Genomic DNA, 25,876 nt, shown 5'->3' with positions numbered 1-25,876 from the left:
TTTTTTTTTTTTTTTTTTTTTTTTGCTTAGAAACTCATGTATTTAAACATACTTGGGCTTCAGTTAATTGTAGCTCTTATCCAGGTTCAGATTGTCCCATCTTTGGTCACTGTGTCCCTTTTGGGTTGGCTCCTGAGTCCTTTGACATGACCCTGGTACTCTGTGATCGCTTCCTTGTTCCCCTGGTGGCAGGAGAAGATCTTCCGAGCTCATCACCTGCATTTCCTGTCCCAGACCTGAAATCTGTCATTTCTCTAAGAATCCCGGGTTTCTTTAATGGAAAATGGCGTTTCATAACCACATCTGAGTGCTTTGCTGCCTGTGTGTTAATCCTGGTTTCTAGGCCTTCTCAGTCTTTTCATTGGAGGTACACACACACACACACACACTCACACACACTCACTCACACCCTCACACAAATACTCACACTCCAGTTTTAAGGTAAAGTACCTTGAGTTCATATTGATATTTCCAATTTACATTAAGACTACAGGGTTTTGTTTTGTTTTAAATCTCTTTCCTTCTTCAACAAGAGCCTTAGTTCTTCAGTACATTGAAGATAATAGAATTAGAATTATCACATAATCCTCATGAGTTTAATCCCACTTTACATCTGCAAACGCATAGTTTCAGAATAACGATACATGTCCATATATCACAATTATGATTACTGAAAAGTTAAAAAGAATTTTTTGTCAAATCCTCATTGTCCCCCCCAAATATTTATAATGGGTATTTTGTATCTACATTGTCAAATCATCTAGCCATTACATTCTCTCTCTTAATCTCTACTTGGTATTTATTCCATACATAGCCATATATTAGTGCCTGCTGCTAGGTAATGTGTAGATATATCCTTATGTAAATATCCTTCTAGTTAATTTTTTGGTTATTTGAGTGGCATCCCTAGCAGGTGCTTCAGGAAGGTCTTCTGGGTAACAGTGGCTATGGCATGTTGCTACTAGTGCATGCTGAATAAAATAATAAAATTAATAAAAATAATAAAATAAAAAGTCCTTGTGTCACATTTTCTTTCTGGCATGGAGCAGTCCTTTGAATGTCCAGTGGCAGTGAATTATTTTTCCCCTATAAAGATTTTTTTCTGTGTTTATTTATTTTTGAGACAGAGCAGGGATGGGAGGAAGGGGGAGAGAGAGAGACAGATAGACAGACAGAGGATCCCAAGCAGGCTCCACACTGTCAGCACAGAGCCTGACGCAGAACTCAGTCCCACAAACGTGATGAGATCATGACCTGAGCCAACATTAGGAGTCTGCTGCTTAACTGACCGAGCCACGCAGGCACCTGTGTTTCCCCTTTCAAAGTCATGTGCTCTTTTGAATCTCATGGTTTGTGGGTTTGAGCCCTGTGTCAGGCTCTGTGCTGACAGCCATCTCAGAGCCCGGAGCCTGTCTTCGGATTCTGTATCTCCCTCTCTTTCTGACCCTCCCCTGCTCACCCTGTCTCTCTGTCTCTCTCTCAAAAATAAATAAAACATTAAAAAAAAAAAAAAGTTCAAAGTCATGTGCTCTTTTGCATCGATGCGCAAAGGAGTTTTTTCTTTTTCTTCAGGGTCCAGTGATTTTACTAGAATCTGTCTTGGTGTTGGTTGTTCTGGGGCAGTATTCTCAGGTACATGGTATGATCTTTCACTGTGTTGTGACATCAAGTGTTTATTAAGTTGCCTTGGATTATAAGTTTTAGTTCTTATTCTTGTCCTTTGCCCTCAGGGTTTCTTCTACTGTTCAGGAGCTTTTCTTACTCATACGGTGGCTTGTCTTTGCTTGTCTTCAGTGATGGCCGCCTTCTCTGGGATTCTCTGCTCTTGCCACACTAGCTCATTAGGTGTAGTAGCTCTTTTGTAAATTCCTTTACAGTTTTCTATATACTCAATCATTTCATTTGTTAAACTTTTTTATTTTAAAGTTTATTCATTTATTTTGAGAGAAAGAGAGCGTGCTTGTGTGCTAGCACACACAGCTGAGGTTGGGACAGAGAGAGAGAGAGAGAGAGGAGAGAATATCCCATGTAGACCCCACACCTGCAACATGAAGCCCACTGTGGGGCTCAAACTCAGAAACCATGAGATCCATGACCTGAGCCAAAACTGAGAGTCACATGCTTAACAGACTGAACCACCCAGGCGCTCTGGGAAGAAACTCTTCCATTGCCCCCCACCCATCCCCTTTCCTGGATTGTATGCCTTTTCTTTCCTTATTACTCCAGCCAGAGCCCCTAGTAGAGTACTGAATCAAAGTGGTAAGCGTGGGCATCCTTGCCTTGGTTCTCATTTTAGGGAGAAAGTGTGTTTGCTGTTGGTTTATTATATTCTCTATCAAATTAAGGAAATTCTCCTGTAAGTTTAGTTTGCTGATGTTTTTTCCTGAGTGGATGTTAAATTTTCTGAAATACCTTTCCTGCCTGTATTGAGATGCTGATAGGGATTTTTCTTTGTCATTATGTTAAGACAGAAGATGTGCTATTTCAGGAGGTCTGACTCTACTTGTTTGTGTAGGAGGTGAAGGAAGGGCTTGCAGCCTCCCGAGGGCTTCCTTTGGGGACATGGGAGATTCTGGTCTTGCAAGGGTGGTGATTCAGGGGCCCTGCGCTGCCACACTTCGCCTGGTTGCAGTGCTTATAACCAGTGCTCATCTGGGCCCGTCTGTAAGAGCTACTTTACATCGAGGGCTGTGCTTGTGGCCCCCACTGAGGTGTGCTCCCGAAACCAGTGGCTGTGAGGGCAGGGAGGTTAGCCCTCTTTCATTAGGGAGGTTAGCTTTCTCAGCTCCTTTCACCTTGGACTTGGGGTTTTTCTTTGGAAAAGTCTCCTTACTTTTTAAAGTTTTATACTGTTTGCTCCACAGTTTGGTGCCTTTCCCCAAATTTCCATCAGTGCTTTGGATATGCACGTGTGTGTGTGTGTGTGTGTGTGTGTGTGTGTGTGTGTGTATTTTTCTCTTCTCTGGAGACTTGGGAGCCAGTGCTTCTTCATTCGGTTTTCTCAACCCTGGGATCAAACCACATAATTTGGCTTTACCTTTTGAAAGGACTCGGAAGATAGTAATTCACTAGGTTTTTGTATTTTAAATAAGACACTCGAGATAGCAGCTTTCTTCCCTTAGAACTTGCTTTTCTACAGCAGTTTGCAGTCTTTCTCAGTACACTTTTATTTGTTTTCAGGTCCTGTTTCTTCTGCTTCTGGCTACACATTAAGAATTTTTAAATGTTATTTGTATGATCATACTAGTCTAATTTTCTCTATGTGTAGAAATAAAGATAATATGTAGTACCTTCCTTATTCTGAGGTTNGTATGTATATGGATGTTCACTTCTGTGTATTGGTAAACTATGAAGTTACTTAAAGGAGAAATTGACTGATTTCGTGTAGAATTCAGAGAAAAATCTCCAGACGGAAATGGAACTTTAAAATTAGCCGCAAACGTTGCCTCTATACTTTGTAATTAAAAAAGCCTCCTGAGAACGAGGGACATGCTTTGTTTGTAAGGTAAAGCGAAATGGATAATTAATGGGATTATGTAGTTAGAGCAAACTAAATCTTTTCTCTTCTTCCTTAACATATATAACTTTGCATCCCAAATATTTCGTACTTGCTACATTATGATTGTTCAGTAGCTCTTAATTGATTATATAAAATTGTCTTAATTGTGGCAGTCCTGTGCCCCGTTTTCTTGTGCACATACAGCCTTTGGATAGTTACGGCCTTTCCTCCTGGTGACACTGACCACAGCCGTTGAGGCGCTGTGAGTCCATTTCTTCTCTTACGTGCCTCTGGGAGGGAGCGCGTGGTCCCTTTTGGTATGACTGCAGAACTTTCATGTCTTCACAGTAGATGGTGGCGTGCATGAAGAAAACCTGTTTTCTTGTTGTATATTACAGTGTAGTTTCATTTGTTTGAGTCAAGTTGCTAAACGGTGAGTACCATTCACTCAGTTATTTCAGTTGATGGTTTGAATCGATGTTGGTGTGAGTGATAGTGTGATGTCAGCGTGAGTGTGGCGATGGCGTTTGTCCTTTGGCTGGCACTGTAGACAGCGGAAGCGTGGTGGGAGCCTCCCCCATCCTCAGTTGTTGGTATTCGGGCATTTCCACATAGAATAGCGAGGGCTGTGTCTGTCTCACTGACATTTTGCTTTCTGGAAATAGAAGTGAGCCCTTTGCTGCAGGATTTGTCTGTGCCCAGCTACAATAGGTGCTCCGGTAAAAGAATTTTTTTTTCCTTGTGAAGTTATAAAATAGTTGGGTTTTTTTTACCTGAGGTCAGATTAATCATACACAATAGCTGTATTACTTTTGTGAAGATGTAAATAGAATTCTTTTTTTTTAAGAAAGAGTGAGGGAAGGGACGAAGTAGAGAGTTGAGGGGAATGTTGTGTTATTTATAAACACTGAGAAAATAGTTCTTAAGAATATGATAGTAATTCTTTTTTTTTTTTAATGTTTTATTTATTTCTAGGAGAGAGAGAGAGACAGCGTGAACAGGGGAGGGTCAGAGAGAGAGGGAGTCACAGACTGAAACAGGCTCCAGGCTCTGAGCTGGCAGTCAGCACAGAGCCCGACGCGGGGCTTGAACCCACGAACCGCGAGATCATGACCCAAGCAAAAGTCGGACGCTTAACCGACTAAGCCACCCAGGCGCCCCAGAATATGATAGTAATTCCTATGAACTGTTTATTTGATCTGTGAGAGTGAAAATCATGTTAGGATTTACCATAAAATTCACATTGAGATAGATGGTGTTGGCACCAATCAGCTGTCGTTCATTTGGTTGGATCATCTGTTTCTGGCGATGAAAAAGATTCCTGTTTCATGGTGGTTTTATTAAGTTTTAAGAGTCATAAGCATGGCTGTTAATCACAACTTTAGTTACCGATTCATCCTAGTATTAGTTCCTGGTCTTAGGTTTTCTTTCATTTATTAAACTGCAGGAAGTTTTATTTTTTAAGTTTATTTGTGTTTGATGGGGGGTCAGGGCAGGGGAGCAGCACAGAGAGAATCCTAAGCAGGCTCTGAACTGCCCAGAGCGGCTGAGCCAGCCAGATGCCCCGCAGGAAGATTTTTGAAACTGTATTCGAAGGTGTGTAAAGTGAATCACATCTTGGCGTTGCCCTGGAGAAGCTCCTTGTCCTGTAGGGGAGAAATGCACTGCTATACATCGGTGCCGAAGGTTGTAAATCGTTGGTCGTAAGAACAGTACAGACCATTTAGGACAGTGGTTTTTCTGAAATGAGTTGTTTATGGTGCCCTGATATTAATATTCTCTGCCTCTTGTCCCTCTGGTGAAACCTGTTGATTATGCAGGAGTTAAGGCTTCCCGAAGCCCAGCAGGCAGTTCAGAAGAAGTTTCTCTTCTCTTGCTTCTGTTCTGTAGATGGGGACTCCGTGACTGTATGAATTAGTCAAGGAGACCGCTCTTACTTTCTCCTGGGCACAAGTGTCTCTTGGTCGGCCACTTTTTATTGTATTATTTTAAATAACGGAAGTGCTTTTCTGTTACCCTCTCCAGTGGATAGGCTTTTACATTAACCGATGTCTCTTTGGATAAGCGACTATTTGAAAAAGGCATTAAAAGATTTGGAAATCTTGTTAGAGAGCTCTTTATAAGTTTCTGATATCTTTTCATAGAGACTATGTAACTGATTCCAAAATCCGGTGGATGTCCCTCAGAAACCAGGTTGGGGTCTAATGGTACTGCAGCCCAAATTGTATTCAGGATGGACTAGAAATAAGCCCATGTGTGCATTTTCCTTCTGAACTTTGATTCCTTTAGTTCAGTTTTTAGTTGGAATCAGAACTGTGTAATTTCCCTTATTCCTTTTTCAAAATATAACATAGATTCCTGTTGTAATTTAGTTTTCATTTTTCTTGGTAAATGTGATAATTAGAGTAAAGTACAGTGAGATGTGCAAATTGGACAGCGGATTGAATAAATGTCACAGCTGATCTGGGCGTGTCTTCTCACTGTCACTTTATCAAGGTCTTCTGATACACCGACAGACTCTTGAGATTCCCCCCAGTCCCCCACCATTTTCTTTCTTTCCTTTGTTTCTTTCCTCTGTCCAAGGGTACTGCCATTTAAAGTACTTGCTATGAAGAGTGTCAGGATATTGATCTTAGGGGAGGTGAACTAATTACAGATTCGTTTTTCATTTTATGAAATGAGTTTTCCGTAATAGGAACATATCTGTCCTAACTTTAGGTTATTTTTTGTGTTAGTCCTTTTATGGAAGGGTGTCTTATGTACGTTAATTAGCTTAACAAGTAGGAAATGACTGATTCTGTTAAGTCTTAAATGCAGCTTGAAAGGTGGTGAAGTGTCTATATACAATGGTCAGATTTTCTGAGCTGCACTCCTCTTACTTTTTCTTGGATCTTGAAGTTACACAGAAATACCATTGAACCTTAAACTTTGTAATGAAGGGGAGGAAAAAAAAACCCTCTTTGTGTGTACTTTCTTAGGTTCATCCACTGGGGCCTGGGAATCAATCTGATAAAAGATGGATTAATGGCAGGGGAGGCAGATTTAGGTATGCAGGGGTAGTTCATGAGGAAATGTGTCCTAAGGAGGAGGTTAGAATTTGGAGATTGTATGCCATCTTAACAAAGGGGATAAGAAGAGAGAGGAGTTTAGATGAAGGAGAAAGGGTTTGGGTTTCTTGGGGAGCGGGAATTTATGGGAAGGTGATTAGAAACACATGGCAAATAAGGATTGTTTAGGAGGGGTGGTTATGCAGTAAGAGGCAGTGTGAGTTGTCTCTGGAGTAGTTCTCTTCCTGATACTGGAGAGGGCAGCGATGCCTTTACATGTGGAAATTTACATTCTTCATTTAGCTTTTCTTTTTTAGGTTTATATATTTATTTTTAGAGAGAGACAGAGCGTGCGCGCCCGCGAGAGAGCCAGAGTGCATAAATGGAGGAGGGGCAGAGGAGGAGAGACAGAATCCCAAGCAGGCTCTGTACCATCAGCACAGAGCCCGATGTGGGACTTGAGCCTGGAGATCATGACCTGAGCCGAAATAAGAGTCATAAGCTTAACCGACTGCACCACCCAGGTGCCCCCTGAGCCTGCTTCTTCTTAATTGCCTTCTGCTCAAAATAATCTTCTTGCCAAAGTGCTGTATTTTGCGGTGGCATATTCTGGCTCTCTTCAATGACTAAAGAAAGTTCTAGCTGACTGTTAGCATTGTACCAGATTTTAGGAGGCTTACTTAACTCTTATTTGAGCCTGCAGTCACGTCTTCCTTTTGAACTCTGAACACTCATATTCTTTTGAAAGCCTTCATCAAAAATCCTAATATTATGGTATGTTTTATAGCATGTACAACATGTGAGTATGATACATGTGTATGATTTATATATGGTTGTATACATTTATGTATCTGGGTTATCTCCCTTTTTTTTATGCTGGTGAATCTTTGATTAAAACGTTTGGTGGCCACTTTGTTAAGTCTGTAAATAAGCCTATATACTTACTTGTATTTATTAATATGCCAGCCTTGGACTGAAAGTGTCCATTATTATTTCTGTTTATGTATTTCAGGTTTTTTGTTTTTTTTCTGCTTCATCTGTACTTTTTGAAGCACAAATTCCTCTTGATATCTGACAAGCCTCTAAGCATATACTGTAAACATAATAGACACAAATATTTCAGTAACGAATTTGTGAAAATCGTATATAAAGTGAGGTTGATGGTCATCATTTATTTCAGAAGTTTCATAGGTTCATTGCATAACCATTAGAAGTGGCGGTGGGTGAGTTGAGTAGACCAGCTAGAGATGACATGTTGAGAGGTAAGAGCCAACACAAAAGAAAGAGAAGAGTCCATCTGTACGGCTTCCTGAGATTATTTATCATGGGGCCACACAGCCTTACAGATCTTGGTCACCCGTGGCTACTGACATCATTATACTGAATCAAAGGGCAGTGATAGATGACTATCAGGACTGTCTTTACTTTGACCTTGGGCAAGCTATTTTACTCCGTTTTCTCTTTTAGAAAATGAGATCACAGGGCTAGAAAGTTTGGGTGTCTCACAGGTGTGAAATTGTCTGCAGTGATGAAACAGTCAACTACAGGTGCAGTTAGAGTCACCCTATTTTATGCAATAGGAAATGCAAGCTTGCCGTACAAACTGTTAGAAACATTTCCTTTGGAATGGGTTACGTATTCTTTTGACCATACATGGTTTGGGATGTAGGCCAGTGTAGGGGCTAAGGCTTCAGGAGGTAAAAGAAGGCAAATTTGGGTGAATAAGTGGAAGCTAATTAATGGGCAATGACAAGTGTTGAGTGATTAAAAAGGTAGACTTGATGGGATTTATCGTCTTGAAAATATCACCCAAATGTGTATTCAAATATGTAACTGGGGATGTCTGCAGACATTCAAGTCCAGAGTAACTGGGGTTTAGTCACATGGTTGCGAGACTCAATGTTATTTTAACAAAACCTAGTTACATCACCTGGAAAGCAAGCTTGACATAACATACATTTCCATCGCTCGAAAACTGAGCCCCCAATCCTATAAGACAATTAAGCATCCATGCTTAATTTCTAAAGTTTCTAAGGCTAGTAGCTTAAAAGTTGTCTCCAAAGTACTACAAAGCATAGGTTTGTTCTCCGATTCGGAAATTCAGCATCAAGACACTTGGGCAGGATGATGGCAAGTCAATCAAGAGAGAGTCCTTTCTCCCAGTCGTTTTTCCAAAAATCGTAGAATTATTCTTAATACCTCTTGTTCTCTTGCACTCAGTCCGTCAGCAAAATCCGCTACCTATACCTGCAAGTACGCCCAGGTTCCAACCACTTCTCACCACTGCCATGCTACTGCCTGCTCCAAGCCACGGCTGTTTCTGCCCTGCCCCCTTCCACCTTCGTTCCCTCAACACAGCACTCAGAGTGACCTTTGTAAGATATATGTTGGAACAAAGCATCCCTCTCCTCCTTCTTGACTGCTTGTTCCAAAATTTAGAAGAGGCATCATGGTTGTTGAAGTACTTCATGCACATAGATACTTATTTGCTGAGATATTTTAATGTTTCACATGGCTACACGCCTAATGATAAATACTTAAAATAGGTGTTCCCTTGAATATTTGCAGAGAGTACTCACCATGCAGAGTAGTGAAGACTATGCTTGCTTTGTACAGAAACAGATTGATTTGACTCTCTTTTTAGTGCTGCTGTGTGGAAGAGATTTTATGAGTGTATCCGTCTGCAGTTAGAAAGGTGAGAGATCATGGGGCGCCTGGGTGGCCTGGTTGGTTAAGCATCTGACTTTGGCTCAGGTCATGATCTCATGGTTTGTGGGTTTGAGCCCCACGTCGTGCTCTGTGGTATAGATTCTGTGTTTCCATCTCTCCCTCCCTCTCAAAAATAAACATTAAAAAAAGTAAAAAAAGAAAGAAATGTAAGAGATCAGATATGTATCTAAGAAATACTTTTTCATGAAAGACAACATTGGCTGAAGACAAAGTCATTATTAGGATTATATCAATCAAGCATCACATTGCAGGAAAGATGTCAAGAAAAGGGAGAAAGAACATGGAGAGAGAAGCAACATTTCCTGCATACCTGCTGCTTGTACAGAACTATGTTTTTCTTGATTTTATTTCTTTAGTTTATTACTCTGCTATGAGATTGTCCACAAAACTTAGAAAAACAGAAACTGTCAAATGCTGTGTTTCTACTTTGAGGACATTCCATACATTATAATCCCCATAAGTTTTTATGTTGTTTTAATCAAGAAATGTTTGCTCTAATTTTTATTACACGATCGAAACCCAAGTTTGGTTTCTATGCTGAGATCTGGTATTCAAGGAACCGGGGATCTTGGGGGTGCGTCCGAGCTCTAGCAGGAACTCAGAGTGTAGACTTTGGGCCTCGATTACTGCATCATCTTGAATCTCAGTTTTCTCATTTGTGAAATAAAGCAAATGATATTATGCTATCTGTATTTTTTACGATTCCGTGAATTTTAAGATTCTGAACANGGGTAAATTCCTAGCAGTGCTGTTGCTGGGTCATAGGGGAGTTCTATTGTTAATTTTTTGAGGAACCTCCACACTGTTTTCCAGAGGGGCTGTACCAGTTTACATTCCCACGAACAGTGTAAGAGGGTGCCCGTTTCTCCACATCCTCGCCTGCATTTCATCTGAACAAATTATATCTTGTATTTGGTAGTTGATAGAAAAGAAGGAAAGGGTTATTTATGTTTTCTGCATTACTCTAGTGCTGTAGTCTAGGATACGTGTCTCATTTTAGAAGTGTGTTTCGAGAAAATAAGAATGATTATAGTGAATTAATTTTACATGTAGTTTTTATTTTAATTAACATTTCAAGGCTATCTAAAATGAAAACATGGAAACTCATGCTACCTTTAAGTTTCTTAAGGTGTTATTGTTACCAACGTTCATGTTTTGAAGGATAAAAGCTTTTAAAATGTGTCTTTGCTGGGTACTTTCTAAAGAAATTGTTTTACGGGCTTTTATTAACCGGAACAAAGCTCACCAAACAAAAAGAACAGGATGTAAGAAGGGAATGTTTAGAACAAGAGGACTCAGAGAAATTGTGTTCAAACCTTTGCTGCTTTATTTGGTCACATATAAATGAGGCATTAACATTCCATAACGGGGCTGTGATTTTTGCTTTGATTCTAATTCTAGTCTACCCTAGCATTTTAAATCCAAATTCAATAAAAACATGAAATAATATTCTAAATAAATTACTTGTTCAAGCATCTCTGTTTTGAACTTTTCCTCTTAATTTTCTGGTGTTCTGCTTACTCCCTGAAAATCAGGCTTGGACTGTTTTATGATCTGGTTTAGTGTTTATAATGTCCTTGGAACATTTTCCATGGATTGTTGTACATATCGGCCACACTGTTTTCTTTTTAAAAAAAAATTTTTTTTTAATGTTTTGTTTATTTCTGAGAGAAACAGTGTGAGCAGGGGAGTGTCAGAGAGAGAGGGAGATACAGAACCTGAAGCAGGCTCCAGGCTCTGAGTTAGCCGTCAGCACAGAGCCCGACGTGGGGCTCAAACCCATGAACCGTGTGATCATGACCTGAGCCGAAGTCGGACACTTAACCGACTGAGGTGCCCCTCGGCTGCACTGTTTTCAAATGTTACCGAGCTAACTGCATAATAGTTAACCCAGTGAAGGACCGTGTTAGTGCTAACCATGATGATTACTGCTGTTACAGTACAGTTGTTGGTGATGATGTTACCTCCTTTTTGTTTTCCACACTAGTATTTTTATCCTGTGGAAATGTTTCTACATCTCTAAAGGGTCTTAAAGTTTTGTACTCAATCAAATTGTCTGCTTACCTTTAGGGACTATTCTATCCACCGTCACCAACCGTCACATTAGCTTGGTTCCCAGCCGGGTGATTTGAATGTCCAGAAACCTGATAGGCATTAGTGGAATGTCAGATTAAGTGTGTCTTATGTGAATTTGTTACTTTCTGTTCAGTACTTGGCCAACTGCTTCTTTGGGCTACATTAACCTGCTTCCTATTTTTGTAAATGAAGATGTGTTGGAACACACACACACACACACACACACACACACACGTGTGAGTGTTATATATGATTGCTTTTATAATTAAGGTGGCAGAGTTAAGACTCTTCCAACAGAGACCTCTGGGGAGCAAAGCCTCTCTAGCTCTTTATGTAAGATGTTTGCTGATCCCTCTTAGACTCAAAACCTTGGCATCACTTTTGATTCCTCCTTGGGGTTTTCCCTAAATATATTTTAAGAGAAGAATTGATCTCCTTTCCTTTAATCTTTCATTTTTCAGATCTTTCACCTGCATTTAGGTCCTCACATCCTTTAGCCGAGAGCATTAAATAAATTTCCTCACTTCTTGGCTTGTTCTCCCCTTATGTTTCATTTTATGTCTTGCCTTCAGTGTGATGTTCCTAAAATTTGGTTCCACTCTTTGTCCGCTCTGCCACTTGAGCGCTTCCCCATTGCCCACTGACTTAAATAGAGACTCTCCAGCCTCTTCCTTTACGTCCCTTCCATAATGTAATGTTTGCCAGCCTCCCTCATGCGGGAGTTCCGTAGCGGCTTACCTTCCTCTTCCCTTGCTGTCCTTGTCCGTGTGCTGCACCACCCGCCTGGGCTTTCTGTCTCCGCTTGCACCTTCTCCTACCGCCGTCTGCCCTACACACCCCTCACATTTGTTTGGGAGCATTTACTGTCTGTTTCTGTCTGCATATTCCTTTTCCCTCTCTGATAAATATATTGTCTGTGCATCTTGCCATCACTTGGGGCATTTTATTTGAGGCTGTGTTGCTGATGTTCTTCTGCGTCTCCTCCATTACTGTGCGTGTCTTCCTCTTTACTGTGTTCTCCTAAACTCTCAGTGTCCTATCTTAGACATGTATAATAAATATTAAGTAACTGAGTCACATTACAGGAGGCAGGCCTTTTAATTTGAATGTAGTTATTGGTGACCTCACAGACTCCCCTGGATGTTTGCCGTGATTCCACGTGTTAGGGGAAGTTCTTGAGGAGACCAGATGTCACTTCCTCGTATAGATTGTTAATGTCAATGGAAAGATTTTTTTTCATTTGTTGAGGTGTTTACCACGTTTACCACGAGAAAACTGTGCGCAGTGATGTGCATGGTGCTGATGTAAACAAGTAGAACTAGTGGGCAGAGCCAGGCAGGAATTCTCCTGGATGTGGTACGCGGTCCACCAAACTCAGATGGTTTTTGATTCCATTAACAAGATTTTTGCCCACTAGCATTCCAAATGGGAGAATTATACCAAAGCAATCTATTAAGTTATTGAAATGAAACCCCTACAGACGATGTTAGAATAGCATTGTGTATATATACTCTGCTTATACCTTCCCTGCATACCTCCCGGAAGGTTTGGATGTGGCTGCCAATCACAGAGAGCTGGTGAATCCCAGGGGTTTTTTGGGGCCTCCTGTCCCGAGTTCGTACTCTGGAAAAAGTTGAGAAAAATCAAACAGTGCGCCAGGCGTAGAGCTTTTCACTTCATAGTGGTATGTTCCCGAAACTGGGCTGCTGATACCCGTCACTTCCTCAGTTGGTTTTAGAAACAGAGCTTGCCGAGAGAGGCAAACCATGAGAGACTCTTGAATGCTGACAAAAACTGAGGACTGATGGGTGTGGGGGGGAGGGGGGGATGGGCATGGAGGAGGGCACTTTGGGGATGAGCACTGAGTGTTATGTGGAAACTAATTTGACAATAAACTATTTGTTAAAAAAAAAAAATAAACATATTTAAAATAAAAAAAAAAAAGAAACAGAGCTTGCCGGGATGGGGGAAGGTGGGGCCAGAGGACAGTTTGGTGTATAAAGCACAGTACCCAAGCATGCGGGAAAAAGAAAAAAATAAAAAAGGAACAAAAGGTCACTATATTCCAAAACCCACTTACTTGCAAAAGAATTAAAGACTTGAAAATTTTATTTTAACCAGGCAAACGATGTACATAATTTCTAGGAAAAGATACCAGCTCTGCTGAGTTCACCACTGTTTTCTAGCACCCAGTCAGTGTTTGCTGTTTACACGCATATGAGGTAAATGAGCAAAGCAGATAAATACAATATATCCCAACCTTCTCCTAAGAAAAGAAATGCTTAATAACCAGACATGTATACCTTTGAATCAGTGATTTGAGTTCCTGGAATTTATTCTAGGGAAATAATTAGCACAGATTTCACATTTAGGTTTCCATAATCCTGAAACACTTTCTCAAATGTTCAGAGATGTCTATCAGAGATGTCTGTCTATCCATCCACATGATTATGTACATATGTGTGTATATGTGCATACATGTGTGTATGAGTATAAATGTGTATATATGTGCATGCTCCTTATAAAATCATTTGTAATAGTGAAAGATTGGAAATGCGTTTCAGAACAAGAATAGGTAAGCTAGTATATTCGCATTGTAATCGTTCGAAAGGATGAGGTTGATTTTTAGATAAAGACTTGAAAGGAAGGCTGAAAGATGTATTAGAAGTTGTAAAGCAAAGCGTAGTTACATCTCTGTGTATAAGTAGTGCATGCACGTCTGTTTACACATTATACTTGCACATAATGGTCAGGGAGGGATGGTCTGGACATCAGCATAAGCACCCTGTAAGCTTATGCGTAAGTCTCCAGGGAATAGAACTGGTTGATATATGAGTTTCCAGGATAGAGAGGGGATTAATGCCTTCTGTTTCTTAAACTTCTCTTTGATTGTTTTAAAAGTATATTTTATTTTTATAGTGGTCAAAAGACTGGGAAGTCATAGAATGAGTTTCATAATTAAAATAATTTATTTGAATGGCTAACGTCTATCTAGAAAGTGTGTTTTTTTAAGTTTATTAATTTTTAGAGAGGGAGGGAGGGAGGGAGAACAATGGGGGAGGGGCAGAGAGAAGGAGAGAGAGAATCCTAAGCAGGCTTTGCAGTGTCAGCACAGAGCCCGATGTGAGGTTCAAACTCACGAACCCGTGAGATCATGACCTGAGCCAGATGCTCAACTGACTGCGCCACCCACCCAAGGGCCCCTGAAAAGTGTGGTTTTTAAGAATAATTTATATCCTTGGGAATTCTGTGTAAGTACAATTTTTGGTTTTGTAATAGGATGGTAAAGACAGACATTATCAGGTTGGACTGCTGTGTTCTTTAATGGTGTGATCAATGGATACATAGTTCAGAAGTCTTAAAGTGTTTTCTTGCAGCAGTTGTAAGAAAATCCAGCTTCATGGCAGAATGGCTTGTTATAATTTGGAGAACTTACAGGCATTTACTTACATCAGTTTCCAAGGGTACGCTTGTGAGCAAAAGAATGACCCTGTTTTCTCTTCATCTCTTTAGAAAAGCTCAAGAGGAGAACAAGAAAATTGTGCTAGCTGGATGTGTCCCGCAAGCCCAGCCTCGGCAGGACTACCTTAAAGGACTGAGCATCATTGGGGTAAGCCTGTACCTGACGGGGACGAGAGAGAATCCTAGGTTGTTGAAACATGTAATGGGTCCACATTTGATTTGCTGTTTCTCTGTTATGACAAGCTCTGTTATGCTTCTGACTGTCTCTCAACATACTTCCCCTGTTGCCGCTGAACTTTTGTCAAGTCTGTGTAACTTCTTCACTTTAGCACAAAAGAATGTTCGAGAGTCTCTCGTTTAAAAAACCCAAGGTGACACGATCTAAAGCCATAATGTGGGACTTAAGTCCGTTACTAACAGCTGCGCTTGGCCTGCCTGTCCAGCACCATGTCTTGCCATAGCGTTGTACTTTTCCCATCCCACGGAACCACGTGTCATCCCTCCCGCACGTGGGTGCCTTTTTCTGGAATGCTCCACTTCCCTTCTTCTCCTCCTGCAAGTCATGACTGCAGCATTATCCGTTCCGTTTGGCCTCCTCTGACCGGCCTCCAGCAATCCTGTGTCTCAGTTCTGAGTCACGGCTCACTGTGCCACCACCTGTCACCTGCTGTCTCATCGTAGCATTCCACAGAGTTGTGCTTTTACCTTGACTTTTATAACTTTTGATAAAGGCCACCTCTCTACTTCCATTACTCACTTTAAAGGACAGCTTTTCAGTCTTTATAAAGTCTCTGACCATGTTTCTCCAGCCTTTCCCATGATGCCTGACATACAGCAGGCACTCAATTAGTGTTTGGTGGCCAGCTGAAGGAAAGAATCTTGCTACTGTATGCTTGTCATTGGCATGGCTTCTTCCCTGTGGGGCACTTCGCATTGTGAGGTCAGGAGGCTTCCTGTCTGCTCCCTCTCTCATTTTTTGTGGCCATCACCATTCTCAAAAGGCCCTAAGGTAGTTGGCATCTAGTCAGCATTTGTTGACCACATGGTACTTTGTCCAGGTCACCATTCTCCTAGGGCTGTACTTACTCAACATGCTCAGGATTCTTTTAAAATAGGCTTTATTGATTTTTTTAAAAAATACAAGAATACAGTATGCTCATAAAAAAATCATATGAGTAATTGGCACCTGGAATGAAGTTTATTGGATTTTTCTTTATATTATATACTATTGACAAGCTTTTTTTTTAAGATTTTATTTTTTTTAAGTAATCTCTGTATCCAACGTGGGGCTCGAACTTACAACCCGGAGATTGAGAGCCGCACACTCTGTCGGCCGAGCCAGCCCGGTGCCCGGCTGTCGATGCCTGCTGCACTGTGTGCTCAGTGTGATGAGCTGCTGTCTGCTGTCAGGTCCTTGCCCGACTAGCAGATTTAATCATCTGTGAACAAACATTCTCGTGCTAAGCAGAACCTGGATGTTTGAGAAGTTTAGTTTGTTTGCACCATTTGTCTGTTTACTTTATGATTTCTCCTGGTTTAAGGAATGAAATGAATATGGACTCCCAAGTTGTCTTTTCATGTCCGACTAACTTTCTCCATAAACAGTCCTGCCGTGTTAGGGAAACAGGAAACTTGCTAGAATTTGGATTCAGAGATGGAATGTGACAAAAACATAGGATTCGTCTTACATTTCATCTCAATGAATTACTTTACTGGAATAGCATAGGCTTGTCTGTGAACGGTGTGGCACCATCTTCCCGAACCCCACCGTGTGCAGCGACAGTTCAGCATAAGTTAGGAGGGCGGGAGAGCCTACGGAAGGATGCCCAGTGCTGGAAGTGGGGACGATGGTTTCCGCGGTGACGGCGTCTCCTGGCTTTGGTGACTGACATCTCCCTCCTCCCCATTTCTAGCACCCTTTATGTTCTGCTACCTAATCTCATTTAATTGCCACAGAAGTTCTTTAGATGTATTTATTTTGCTCTTTTATGATAATGGAGAAATAAGAGCACATGTTTTAAAAAGGGAAAGAATATTTATAATTCCATCACTGAAACACAGTAAGTATAACTTTGCTGAACCCCTTCACTTTTTCCCCCTCATTGTGTGTTTTGTTTGTTTGTTTTTAATGTAAGCTCTATGCCCAGTGTGGGGGTTGAGCTCATGACTCCAAGATCAGAAACTGCATGCTCTACCGACCGAGCCAGCCAGGCACCCCACCTTTAGACTCTGAGCCTCTGCACGTTTGACTTACTTACGCCTTACACAAACCATTGTGTGTCCTTATTTTTCCATGAGCTTTTAAACCATTTCAAATCTTGTGCTCTCTTCAGCAGCACGTAGATTAAAGTGTTTTATTTAAAAAAATTTTTTTAAATGTTTTTATTTATTTCTGAGAGAGAGAAAGAGAGAGCGAGCGAGCGCGCAGGGGAGGCTCAGAGAGAGAGGGAGACACAGAATCTGAAACAGGCTCCAGGCTCTGAGCTATCAGCACAGAGCCCGATGCAGGGCTCGAACCCACGAACCATGAGATCATGACCTGAGCCAAAGTCGGACGCTTAACTGACTGAGACACCTAGCCGCCCCTAAACTGTTCTAAATCTTGCCTTAGCTTTCTATTGAAGGATACATCATCATTTGCTTAACTATACTTGTTGAATATGAGGATTTTCTAATTTTTAGGAAGTACACATCATATATTGATGTCCACAAAGGGCTTTTTATTTTAATTGCAAGTCCGTGTATTGTGAGAAGTTTCCCAAAGTGGAATCACACTGTTAGTAACACTGTTTGAGTTGTAATTTTTTTTTTGTGAAATTTTTTTAATGTTTGTTTATTTTTGAGACAGAGCATGAGCAGGGGAGGGGCAGAGAGAGAGGGAGACACAGAATCTGAAGCAGCTCCAGGCTCTGAGCTGTCACCACAGAGCCTGATGTGGGGCTTGAACCCACAAACCACGCGATCATGACCTGAGCCGAAGTCAGGAGCATAACCGACTGAGCCACCCAGGCGCCCCTTGAGTTGTAATTTAATTGTGTCTTCAGTAGTTCGCGTTCCGATGAAACTGTGAGCTTATTCTTTGTAAACATCCTTTTTGAGAGTTGTTGTTGCTGCAGCAGCATGTATATAACGTGCATCATAACTGACTATATATAAAAATCATGTTCATAGAACCCCTAAAATTAAAATCTGGAGTAGGAAACAAAAATCGTCTGTAACTGGTGTTTGAAAAGACCTGTTTCTGAAGATAATTGTTAGAATTGCTACAAAAACGCAAACCTTCTGAAATAGAGTGAGTTTCACTGAGATAAAGAAATGAAATAGGTGATTTTTACAAAGAAAACAAATTCTGAAATATAAAAAAAAACATGAAGATGTGTAAGTTCATTGACTCATTAGGGAACTAGTTTTCGAGGGTGTTTGGGATTGTATCGCTTAGTTGATTTACAGACTGAGCAAAAGCTGATACCCCTTCACAGAATTCCCCTCACAGACTATCTGTGATGGAAGGCCTTAATGGGCAGGGAAGAAAGAACCCTGTGACTTCATCGTGTGTTTCTGTCGTCTGCTAGGATTCCCCGCATAGTACAGGGAGAGCGTGTTGATTCTTTTGGCCAAGTGATTGAAAGAAAAAGCTGCCTTTAGGTGGGGATCAGTGGGTGAGCAAGCTACTTACTGCACCCCTGAATTAGAAGGATATATTGTCCTCATGTTTGCAGGTACTCGTCAAGTAAGCATCTAAGAAGATACGTAATATTTAAAAAGGATATTACTACTGTTGTAATGTGTGAATTTCCATCGGTATCCGTCTTTAGAAATGGCGCATCTAATTTGTTTTCATTATCAGAGATAGCAGTGTGGTGAGGGCACATAGTTATCAGTCGTTTGACCCCCTGAGCATTTTATTGTCATCTCTCCGACTGTCTCCTGAAACTACCCGGTTGTCATTAATATTATTTGTGTGGTGGTGAATGAAAAGAAAATAACAATATCAAAACCTACCAAGCTCTGGGTCCAGCGGAATGGGCTTTGGTGGAAGTAACCTCTAAACTGTTCCCATCCTGGAGCACACAAATAATGTAATGTTTTTTATATTGGGAGAGGGGAGAGAGCAGGTTTGAAAACATACATGTCTTAGGTAAAAATGTTTTTGTTTTCTTTTTTTAACCAACACTTCTTTCATAGCATGACTAACTGAATTTTTTATTTTATATCTAAAATATAAGTATTTACAGGTCACCCACACAGAATGAGGATCTTACAACATTTTACCTCACAATTAAAAATCTTATGTCTCTTGGAAGAGACTAGTTACAGTTAGCCATCCACTTGGAATCAGTTTATCAGTTTTCATGCAGTGCCATCCCCCGCCCCGCCCATCACTGCTGTTATGTGTTCACTTCAGTTACTCTGTGTCTAGCTGTACGTAGTTCCAAGATCTTGTGATACCTGCTGAATGCTCCTTTCCTTCTCTTCCGCTCCTGTGTTGTCAGGAAAGTTTCTTTTAGATTAGTCAACTAGAAAGTAGGCCGTGTGCTGTTAAAATCTGGTAGAAAAAGAAGATTAGACTTCGGGATTCCAAAAGCCTGATTTCAGATCCCAGGAGCCGCCACCTCATTTTTCTCCAGCAAGTACTTCCTGAGTGCCCATTACGTGGTGGCGCTGCTCCAGGTGCGAGGAGTGGCGCCCTATGGAAGATGAGCAAAGGTCGCTCCCCTCTGGGAGCCTGCGTGCTAGTTCCTGGATAGCTGGTGTGAGCCCAGGATGCCTCTTCTCCAAGGGAATGTGGTGGGATGGCTTCCTAAGACCATAGGGAGATTGATTAGTTGGGAATCTCTCGATAAGGCTCAGATGTACTTTGAGAAATATGCTTTGTATCTGTCAGTTAGAAGTTGTGTTAGGAATAGGTAGATGAAACAATATTTGCTTGAGTTCTTCTTCAGGGAGTGTTATTTCTCCGTTACTGCAGTAATGATTTATAGGCGTGCCGTTTAATTGGAGGGTTGGTGTTGACATTTTTAGGAGGGAGCATGTTTACAAAATCGTACCTTTTGTGTCTATTTTCTGTACTCGTTAATAAATAAGGACTGCATTTGAACTTGATCTTGGTGTTGATTCATTAGGCTTATTTTTGTAGTTGTATACTATCTCTAGAAATACTAAATAAATAAAATGTGTATTAATACACAGGTCATAACACTTGGAAACCGGCAGTTCACGGCAGAATATATAATTTTCATGTTGAAAATTTGTAAATGACAAAACTTCCTGATTTGCCAGCTGAGAGCCCTGAAGGCAGGTGCACACTCGTCTTTGGATAGCTGAGCAAAATGTTGCTTAACACACAGATGTCCACTTATCTCAGGGACTATTAGCCAGGTTGATTTGCAGTGGTTTAAACATCTTTTCAGTCAGAATGCCCTAATACTGAAAAGTCAAACAGCATAATGAGTATTTCAAATGTGGACACTTTAATTTTGAAAATTATGTGTATCAATAAAGCAGCATTTGAAAGAGGCTCTATTTGAGAATATTTCTGTCGTATATCTTACTGCAAAAGGTAAATGAATCAATGAAGTGGAACAGTGTCACAGTAATAGTGGCATTGATATCGAGGGCAAAGCATGAGAAATTGTGTTTTCCTGTTTGTCTCTACTTCATATATTTCATCTTGTTGTATTGCTTTTTTTAAAAGTTTAATTATTAAAAGGCACTATCGTAACAGAATGACATGTAGATTTAAAAGCCCATTCATGTTTGTACCTTTGTTTTCATTTCTTTTGTGCCCTTTTCTAATTTTACCTGTATGCGTATATATTCTTCAGTCATTCAAATATTTTAAGAAAGTAGCATATCTTCATAGTTAAGAGCACGGATTCAGGAGCTAGATTGTATAGGTTCATATCCCTGATGCACCACTTATTAGCTTTGTGACTCTGTACGAGTCACTTAACCTCCCTGTGCCTCAGTGTCTTCACCTGTAGACGGAAGGTAATAATAGAACCTAACTCTGAGTTTTGTGATGATTAAACTGGTTAACACATGTATTGTGGTTAGCATGGTGCCTGGTATATAGTAAGTGCTCTCTCTGTATTAGCTTTATTATTATTATTTCTGTATTTTAAATTCACTTAACTACTAGACTCAACATTGAGCAGCATACCTTGTACCTGGAACAAGAATTGTTTGCTAGAGACGCAGAGCTGAATAAAATGTCTGTCCCCTAAGACCCGTGAAATCTGAAGAGAGGCACAAATACTCATGATGAAGAATAAGGTGATAAGTCCCCCGTCAGCATACACATTGGATGACGTTGTCCCAGACTTGGGCTTCAGAGCTGAGAGTAGTGATCGGATAGAGAGAGGGGAAAAGGCTTTCAGCAGAAGCCACGACGTATCTGGAGAGAAGCATGTGTGCTTAAGGGGGTGCCTAGAAGGCAGAGGACCAGCCGGAAGTGTGTCTTGAACCTGAGTGTAATTCAGAGGGGTAGTTTAAGAGGCATAGTTTGGAGGGATGCAGATGAGTGATACATAGGGTCCTGTGAGGGTGGAGAGAAGGGGTTTGCGTTGCATAAAATGCTCAAGTGAGACCCACCAGGACAGCGGGAAAGATTGTGAGCAGTAGCACAGCCTGCGAGAAATGACAGAGCAAAGCAGTATAATCGAATGGTTGTTCCCCTGTGCTCTGTTTTCATTATTTGTTCGTTATTTTCTTGTATGTTATTTATACTGATCCTTTTTCTTTAAGACCGATTTGTTGGGGCATAATTAACCTATAGTGAAATTTATCTCTGGTGAATTTTGACAAACGTGCTCTGTTGTGTGTTAAGAGACAGCGCTTCCATTGCTCTGGAAGCTTCCTGTGTCCTCCTGTAGTGAGCCCCCCAACTCTTGCCCCACAGCCTGACACACATACCCACACCATTGGCATCGGCGGTTCTGATTTCCGTCCTATAGTCTGGCCATTTTCAGAACATCCTAGAAATGGAATTACATGTTACTTTGCTTCCTGCTTTTTTTTTTACATAGTGTAATGCCTCTGGTTTTCATCCATGTTGTTGTGATTATTACTGGTTTGTTAGTGTTTATTATGTAGGATTATTTCACTTTATGGATGGACCGCAGTTTATCTGTTCACCAGTGGATGGAAATTTGTGTTGTTTACACTTCTGGGCTATTCCATAAAGCTCCTGTGAGCATTCATGCATGGATCTGCGTGTGGCACCGTCTGCACCCTCTTGGGTAAATACCCAGGAATGGTGTTGCCTAGTTGTATGGTCAACATCTGCTCAGCCTTCCAAGAAACTGCCAGAGTGTTTTCCAGAATTGCTGTGCCCTTTCGTTCTGTAGCAGCAGTTGACTTGCTTCGGTTGGCCCTCCAGCTTACAGCCTTGGTTGTAGTGGCTGAGCCGTGCTAGCTCGTTGTGGTTTTAATTCGCTTTTTTCTCTTGGCTGATGATGCTCAGCATATTTTCATATGATTATTTGCCATCGATATATCTTCGGTAAAGTGTTGAAACTTTTTACCACCTCCCCCTTGTTTTTGGTGACCTTGAGTTAGGAAACTATTTTAGTATGTCTGGGTGTGCGCGCGTGCGCGCACACACACACAGACACACACACACACAGACACACACAGACATGGAAACCACTATTTCTTAGGACATGAAAGAAAAGAAATTGATAATTGGACTTTATCAAAAGTAAGCACTATTGCTTCTCAAAAGATATTGTTAAGGAACTGAAAAGGCAAGCCACAGACTGGAAGAAAATATTTGCAAACACATGATCTAAACAGCTTATATCTAGAATATATAAAGGACTCCTACCTCTGAACAAGAGGAAATCAGTCTCTCTTAACATGGGGGAAAGATTTGTCTTTTTATCACTTTTCATTGCTTTTTAAAATTTTGATACGGTAGAAACTTGGAAAATTTGGATGGGGGTAGTGATGAGTGGGTAATGAGATTCTTCTGTGGTTTTGAAACTTAAAATGTATATTCCCAGGATCTCAGAATAGGTCTGATAAAGTATGTATTTCTGTCTCTCTCTTTTAACCTCACCCCTTTTTTTAAAGTAAGAAAAGGATTTGAATAAATCCTTTATTTGGTTTTGATTTTATTTGCAGTTTACTCTGATGGACACTCCTTAAGGCTGGAGACTTTGTTTATTATTATTTACAGTTTTAGATATTTTACATCACTGTCAGTGCTTATTAGCACAGCATCTAGTGAATGTTAAATACAAGGTATGCATTTAACTCAATTTTTTCTATATTGTTCTTTTCCTGCAGCATTTATCTTTAAATTTTTCTTTTCCTGTTTTAAGCCCTCATATTTGATTCTTAATTGTTTCTTAATTAGTGCATTAGTTTTGTATGCCACATAACAAGTGACCACAAATAGAGCTGCTTGACACAACATGTACTTACTGTTTTAAATTTTTTTTTTTTAATGTTTTTTATTTATTTCTAGGAGAGAGAGAGAGACAGCGTGAGCAGGGGAGGGTCAGAGAGAGAGGGAGTCACAGATTGAAACAGGCTCCAGGCTCTGAGCTGGCAGTCAGCACAGAGCCTGACGCGGGGCTCGAACCCATGAACCGCGAGATCATGACCTAAGCGAAAGTCGGACGCTTAACCGACTAAGCCACCCAGGCGCCCCTGTACTTACTGTCTTACAGCCCTGGAGATGGGAAGTTGGGACATGGGTTTTACTGGACTAATGTCAAGGTGTTGATACAGCTGCATTCTTTTCTGGAGGCCCGCGGGAGTCCTTTTCCTTGCCTCTTGCGAAGACTTGTGACTGGTGGCCCATGCTTTATGGTTCAAGCCCGCAGTGCCCTCTCTCTCTGACCTTTTTATCATCGCCCCTCTCTCTGTCCCAGAAGAGGAAGACTCTCCCCTTTTAAGGACTCTTGTGAAGAGATTGGGCCCATTTTAGATAATCCGGGTTAATCTCACCATGTCAGGGTCCTTAATCTCATCACGTCTGCAAAGTCCATTTGCCAGGGAAGGGAATGTTCATAGGTTCTGGGGCTTAGGACGTGGACATCTTGGAGAGGACAGTATCCTGCCTGTGACATATACCATTATTTATTAGTTGATGTTTTACATCCCTAATGTGTATTTGTGTTTTGGTTGTATTATTGTTCTCTTTTTAACTTTAGTGTCACTTTAAAAGTAATTTTTTACTTCTTAGTATTGTCCAAAATAATATGTCTCTATACAGTTGTGTTTTTAGCATATTAAGTTTTGTCATAATTGCAGAAAGAGTTGTTTTTTCCACTACAGAAGGTTTTATAGGTATTTTAATTGGATTTAAGAGGAAGAAGTTTCTGGTACTGATACTCATTTTGCTTGGCATTCATCTAGCCTGGCCTTATCTGTCTCTTAGTACTTTTTATCTCTTCCTGAGTGTTAGTCACTCACTGGTACCATTCAGGTAGAAAATATGCTTTTAATGATGTGTGGAATGTGCTGCCACATAAACTTTTGATGAAAGGACTCTTTCTGCCATTGGGGAAGAATTTTTCTCAATGAAGAGATGAAAGATGATAAAACTATACTGGAAAATGAGAAAGTTCTGTTGAAAAGTTAAACCACATGGAGCAGCCAGTGGACTTCCCCACATTTCAGAGATTGGGGCATTGAGCTGTCTTCCAAAACTGTGGATAGAGGTAGGGACTTTCCTTCCCAACTTGGAGAAAAACTTCTAGGAGAAAAACTTTTTTTTTTTTTTTTAAACAGAAAGTCCATATTGAGCTTTAAACCTATCAGATGCTGATTATTGAATCAGACTCCCTGTATGGTAAAAGGCACTTTTTAAAAAAAGGTTGATAGAGCGTACAGGTGGTTTTGAAGTTTTGGTCTGGTATTTTTTAATTAGAATGGTAATGACAGGTTGTCCTAGTTTATTTACATACAGTCAGTTAAAGGAGCCGATGAGAGAATCCTTTGGATCTGTGTGAATGTGTACCTATCACGTATTAGCCTTTCTTCTGAAAGGAGTTGAAGTCTCCGGATAAGGTCTAGAGATAGTAAAGCCCCAGGCAGATCCGTGCAAGTAATAGGGAAACGTGGGTACACTTTCAGTAGCATTAGCCTCAGTGCTGCTGTTGAAGGGGTTCCCTTGACCCCACAGTGACGGCCTGGTGCAAGCAGAATGGGGTCTGAATGGCATAGCATTTGCTACAGTGTCTCACCTGGGCTTCCTCCCCTGAGGATCTGACCTCCTCCCCTCTCGCTCTGCTCCTCATTCACCACCATTTCTGTCTCCGTCCCTGGAGCTTCACGCTGATGCTTCTTTCAGTGGTTCGGGTCCCAGGATTCGTGCTGCCTGTTGAGAGGCTGACCTGGACCAGGGAGCAGAACTGCCGTCTCCACCTCTACTGCCCCCAGAGTTTACTTTCTTCATGGGGTCTGTCATGACAAGACATGAACATTTTCAGTTGTGGACATGTTTTGCCCTCCTCTCTCCCTCCCCGATTAGAACGTAGGCCCATGAAGCAAGAACTTCGTATTTTCCGCCATTGTGTCCCCAGTTGCTAGAACAGTGCTTTGTGCTTAGTTGGTGCTTAATAGATACTCGCGAAGTGAATGCATGCATGCTGTTGGTGATTTAGGGGGGCAGTTTGGGGGAATGGCTGCTACCAGGGGCTCTTGAAAGCCCAGGTTGAGTGGGATAGCACTCCGTGATCCTTTAGTGATGACCTCCACGTGCATAGGAAAGGGAGCAGTCATGAAATGTACCATCCACGTCCCCTGTGCCGTTCCCAGACGAGATCTACTAAAAATACCTGGCAAGATTTGAGCTGGATATGCTTGTGCCTTGGCTCCTTTCGCCTCAGAAATCACAGTGGTATCTCCTGCCTAGGAATGTTTGAGGATTAAATGGGATAGAGCATGTGACACGGTAATCGCTCTACAAATGTTAGCTATCACTGTGCTATTACTAGTCATTAACTTATCTAGCTGCTAGTTGTTCAGGAAAAAGTTCCTTAAAGTGCTTACTAGCCCAAGAGCCTCTGACCTCCCAGCAGTATCAGCTTGCCCCCCGACTGGACTT

At 41.1% G+C, this 25,876-nt stretch overlaps 1 protein-coding gene across 7 annotated transcripts in view; it reads left to right on the top strand.

The window, feature by feature from the left end:
• CDKAL1 (CDKAL1 threonylcarbamoyladenosine tRNA methylthiotransferase) overlaps positions 1–25,876 on the top strand; it is a 700,075-nt gene that overhangs the window by 161,717 nt on the left and 512,482 nt on the right. For all 7 annotated transcript variants that reach the window (XM_077769569.1, XM_077769571.1, XM_077769566.1 and 4 more), the window contains one exon: positions 14,866–14,962. In XM_077769569.1, coding sequence (XP_077625695.1) covers positions 14,866–14,962 — 97 coding nt within the window. The remainder of the gene's footprint in view (positions 1–14,865; positions 14,963–25,876) is intronic.

The sequence above is a fragment of the Crocuta crocuta genome, unplaced genomic scaffold (genome assembly GCF_008692635.1).
Source record: "Crocuta crocuta isolate KB4526 unplaced genomic scaffold, BGI_CrCroc_1.0 scaffold145, whole genome shotgun sequence".
NCBI classification, from domain to species: Eukaryota; Metazoa; Chordata; class Mammalia; order Carnivora; family Hyaenidae; genus Crocuta; species Crocuta crocuta.
This window is presented reverse-complemented; position numbering and strand designations above follow the sequence as displayed.